At 41.8% G+C, this 4,358-nt stretch overlaps 1 protein-coding gene across 1 annotated transcript; it reads right to left on the bottom strand.

The window, feature by feature from the left end:
- Positions 1 to 500: 500 nt before the first annotated feature.
- Positions 501 to 2,152, bottom strand: LOC126266383 (uncharacterized). Its single transcript, XM_049970285.1, has 2 exons — positions 1,309 to 2,152; positions 501 to 1,252 (listed from the first exon to the last, which is right to left on the bottom strand). The coding sequence occupies exons 1-2, from the start codon at positions 2,150 to 2,152 to the stop codon at positions 501 to 503; spliced, it is 1,596 nt and encodes a 531-aa protein (XP_049826242.1).
- Between the last annotated feature and the right edge of the window lie 2,206 nt (positions 2,153 to 4,358).

Raw genomic sequence — 4,358 nt, 5'->3', positions numbered from 1 at the left:
TAATTTTTGTAGTGATACATCTTTTTTGTGACTGATTATTTGACTGAGGCTCATAAGTGTAGTTGTGGTGGCTGTGATGTAGACTGAGTGTGCAAGTCCGTTTCTCAGCCGGTTGTACGCGTTGAATATATCAAAAACAAAATAGACAAATTGTATGTACCATATATATCTATATAATATTAATAATTCAAAGTTACCTTTCTTTTATATTATTATATTAATTTTTAATTTCCACTTAATTAGTTCCTAGGGACCTTGTATCCGAATGGTCGAGAGCTGTTGTCATCCATGAAGAGTCTCTTTGTTGAATTCGTTCTGTATGTCTTTGTCTCCTCTTTGGTTATTACACGATGATCTTTTGTCCGCACAAAGTTCATCGACGTCAAACGAATGGGATCTGTTTTTTCCAGAACCATTTGTTTAATTTTCTCAAAATTAATCAACTGAGAAGCGCTGTATGTTAAGGCGATCCCTTTCACCTTACAAACATGTTCGATACACTACTTCGTTGTTGACCACACCGAGTATGCGTAATTTTTCGGCCCGCCCGAAACAAATTCCGTGATGTAGGAACCGATACCGTATACCTCCAGCTCATCGGTCATATCCCCAATGAATTTTCCAGTCGGGGGATCTGGAAAATGGTTGTTTGACACATAGATAACGGAATCGGTATCGTAGTATAAAACACGTGTATCCAACATCTCTAGATATTCGTACAACTTCAAACGGGCCTGTGCTGTAACAAAAGCTGCAATTACCACATTCATAGTCGGCAGAGATTCCACAGCCTCGTCGGCGTACTCCCAGTTGATTACAACAGTTTGTTCATTCACAGGAGTTATACTGTTGACATTCTTCGACGGATGCGCAAGGAGATCAAAGCATTCCTGAGGATCGTTGACGATGGTTGTTTGGGGTTGGTTTTCACGTTGTCCAAACTTTCCCCAGAACGAATTCAACATTAATTTGGCGAGGGATCGAAGACCAGGGTTATTTTCGATGCGTTCCGGTGTTAGTTTCACTTTTTCAGCTTCTTCAAAATCCACCAGATATTGTTGTTGTTTCACCACATCGTTTACGCAATCCGCGGGCCAGCCGGAGGCTTCCTGTTTAATTTTGATGAATTTATTAATCATTTCTGTGAATAAACCCGGCTGACCCGCCGCATGGTTGTATTGACGCGTTTCGTATGTCCACACTTCAAACACTTCCACAATCCTGTAGCCTTTTTCCAATGCTTTAAGGACTTCTGCAATTACCCATGTCCCTGTGAACAACCGTCTTTCTGCGTATGGCAACACTCACGCTGCTGTGAACTTTCACCACAGCTGTTGCAAAGGGCGAACATTAACTTTCCCTTCATCCTGACAGGGAGAACGGGGTGGTACAACTGCGCGGGTGGTAAAATTTTACATTTCACCATGCCATCTACGGTGGATAAATCAATATCCCAGGCTGCAGACCCTACATAAATTGTGGGGTGTCCTAGAGGAAATCGGCCGTACTTGCACACAAAAGGGTACAACGAGCATACATCGATGTATTTGATGCGCCCACCCTCGTTACATTTGTTTCCGGTTCGGCCTCCATAAAAACCGTCACGAGGATTCAATGGTGATGTTGCCAACACGGGATGGTTTTCGACAAAATCACGCACTTCACAACTCTGTTTTAATAATGTGCGGAAGTTACATTCCCACATTTCGATGACTTCAAATCCAAAGTTGCGAAGTCGAGTCGTTTTAATGGTGGTGGCCTCGTAACGATTTCGCATGGTATCCATTTTACCTCCTCCAATCGATGTGTCTCGGTGAAATTTGAAACAGCTGGTGCATCCATGGAAGTAACAACCGTGAAACTCGAATACCTGACGCTGCTCCTCATTAAAGCCGTCAACTTTGAGTCCTCCTCCTACTAGGTGTTCTCGACCTGTACCGGCGTGGTGTATGGTGATTCCTCGTACGTTCTCCTCCCACAACAACCATTGTAAAGCGATAACCGATTGATTATCAGCCAATCGGTAACCACCACAGGGAATAACGGCGATTGTATCGGCTTCCAGATAGTTTCGTGCAAACACCTTATTACACGCTGATGCTATTGTTGTTGCTTCGGTGAATGGACAAACGTTACACTCGTTAAGAAGCATCGACCTAAATGAAAGACAGGCTCACATTAGTATTTCCACGTCCGACTTGCAATATGCGACGATTTCCTCCTGGAAATTAAATACATCATTCTGATGCTCTTGATGCCAGTTTAAAAACGTATGTCGGTCCTCGGGCTTCATTTGATTCGGACCGTAAAATTCAGCAGATGGTAAAGGACCCACGTATTGCTGATTTTCCAGGGTATTAAACAAGTGTGGAAAATAACCCTTCTTAAAGTTTCCAGCAAGGCCGAAAGCTTTAGGTAGCTTTGCCAGAGCCATTGGAAAATAATTTAGCGAGTCCAAAAATCGCACATTTCCCACCTCAGCCAAAATAATTTTTGTCCCCCGCATAATTAAGTTTGGCTTGATGTCTGTTTTGGTGAGAATATAGTTCAGGATGAACTGATGGTCGAATGCTTGACCGTTATGTGCAATCACAGTCACTCTTTTGAAAATTTTCTTTTGATTCAGCACAAAGTTCATAAAATTTTCAATAGGGTTGTTGATAATTACGTGGGTCCTTACGCCGCATTTTTCACAAAATTCCACTTCCGTATCTAAACAGTTGGAACAACACAATTTAAACACACACAATGTGGTTTCATGCACTGCACTGCCGTCGGTCTGAATGGTGTCCTGTCGTGTTTCCAAATCGTAAAATATGAATAATAAATCAGTAAGGCAGGGCTCATTTGTGTTTGGCTGAATATAACACTGTTGATTTATCTGATGGTGTTTTTTACAGATCTTACAAAAAATTTCACCACATTCATGCCTACGTTTTCCATCGACAGTTTTAAAGCACCTTTGACACAATCGCAAGTCGGCACACACGTTGGATGTCTTCTTAATCCGTAGATGATTTTCCAAACATTTCCGGCTCCTGAAGTGACGATGACAATCCACACACTCCATTTTCTCCTCATCCTCGCACCGTGGTGATTCACGACAGCACGGACAAATCCCACTGCAACGATGGTTGACGCGTGTATTGAATGGGAGATTACATTCTTCGCAGTAGTAATTGCAGGAAAACGCAGAGGTTAACGATACAATCGCGTTGTAATGTTCTTTGTGGAGTAGTAAATTAAGGGTTGGTCCTTCACTTTGTCCTTTAAAAATCACCTCTCGTCCACCGACACCGTACTTGAACACTGTAATTCTGTATTCGGATAAAACCCTCTGGAATGCTTTCAAGTCCTGAATCCCGGCACCCTCCGCGGGAATATCAACACCCGCTCTCTGGCACAGTTCCATAGCTCGTATTTCTTGTAGTTGTCCAATGTCCCGGCGAACCTGTATGAATTGTGGATCACTAGTCAGTTTCGCGATTAACACTACAAGTGCCCGTGGCAGGCAAAGGTTATCAGAATTTTTTATAACAATAATACCTCTTCTTGCAGCACATTCTTCTTCGAAACCATTATATTTTGTTTTCTGGGCACGCCCCATACCCACCGGCATCTTAATAACCGTCTCTTTTATCTGAAAAGTTTCAGTGTTCACGCCAGCCGAATTAGATTGATATACTGATTGCACCAAATCGAGCACCTCATCAGCGGACACTGAATGCCGTGGTTTGAAGCGTGCCCAGGCTTCACCGCGAACAAGTTCACTACCAGAAAACGAAAACCCGACGCGATCCTCCGGATTCAGTCCCTCCAATGAATGTTGAACAATTGAGGTTATTCCGTTGCGTATCCAATTCACGGGATGAATGTTCTCCGGAACGGGGTTAATTTTAAAGGAAACAGCTCGCTGGATTAGGTTAAAACGGCCAGTCGATTGTTCAACATCGTCTACAACTTGAAATGCTTGTTGTTGTTGTGGTTGTTGTCGTTGTTGTTGTCGTTGTTGTTGTTGTTGTTGTTGTTGTTGTTGTTGTTGTTCTTGCGATTCAAACTCATCTATTATTTGTAAACGCATGTTGTAGGACTCATCGTCATTATCTACAACGGAGGATTCATCTTTTGGAAAAAATATAAATAAATTAATAAATAGATAAATAATTTGTATACATATATATTTATAAATCAATTTACCATTGTTTGGTGTCAAGCCAAGTTCATCTATAACGTAGAAAATGATGTCTGAAGATTCAAGATTATTATCATAATTATCATTCATCTACCATTTTATCAGTACTGTGGTCCTGGTACAAAATTGAAAAAACGACTAGCGAGAGGTGATACAGGTATCAACG

Source organism: Aethina tumida, chromosome 8 (assembly GCF_024364675.1).
Source record: "Aethina tumida isolate Nest 87 chromosome 8, icAetTumi1.1, whole genome shotgun sequence".
Taxonomy (NCBI): Eukaryota; Metazoa; Arthropoda; class Insecta; order Coleoptera; family Nitidulidae; genus Aethina; species Aethina tumida.
The sequence above is the reverse complement of the archived record's forward strand: the minus strand, read 5'-3'. Positions and strand labels throughout refer to the sequence as shown.

Bases quoted from the DNA above. Each gene is read 5' to 3' on its own strand.
- LOC126266383 (XM_049970285.1), bottom strand. From the start codon at position 2,152: ATGCTTCTTAACGAGTGTAACGTTTGTCCATTCACCGAAGCAACAACA. The intron at 1,253-1,308 runs GTGAGTGTTGCC...GGGTAATTGCAG, and splicing joins TGGTGAAAGTTCACAGCAGC to AAGTCCTTAAAGCATTGGAA.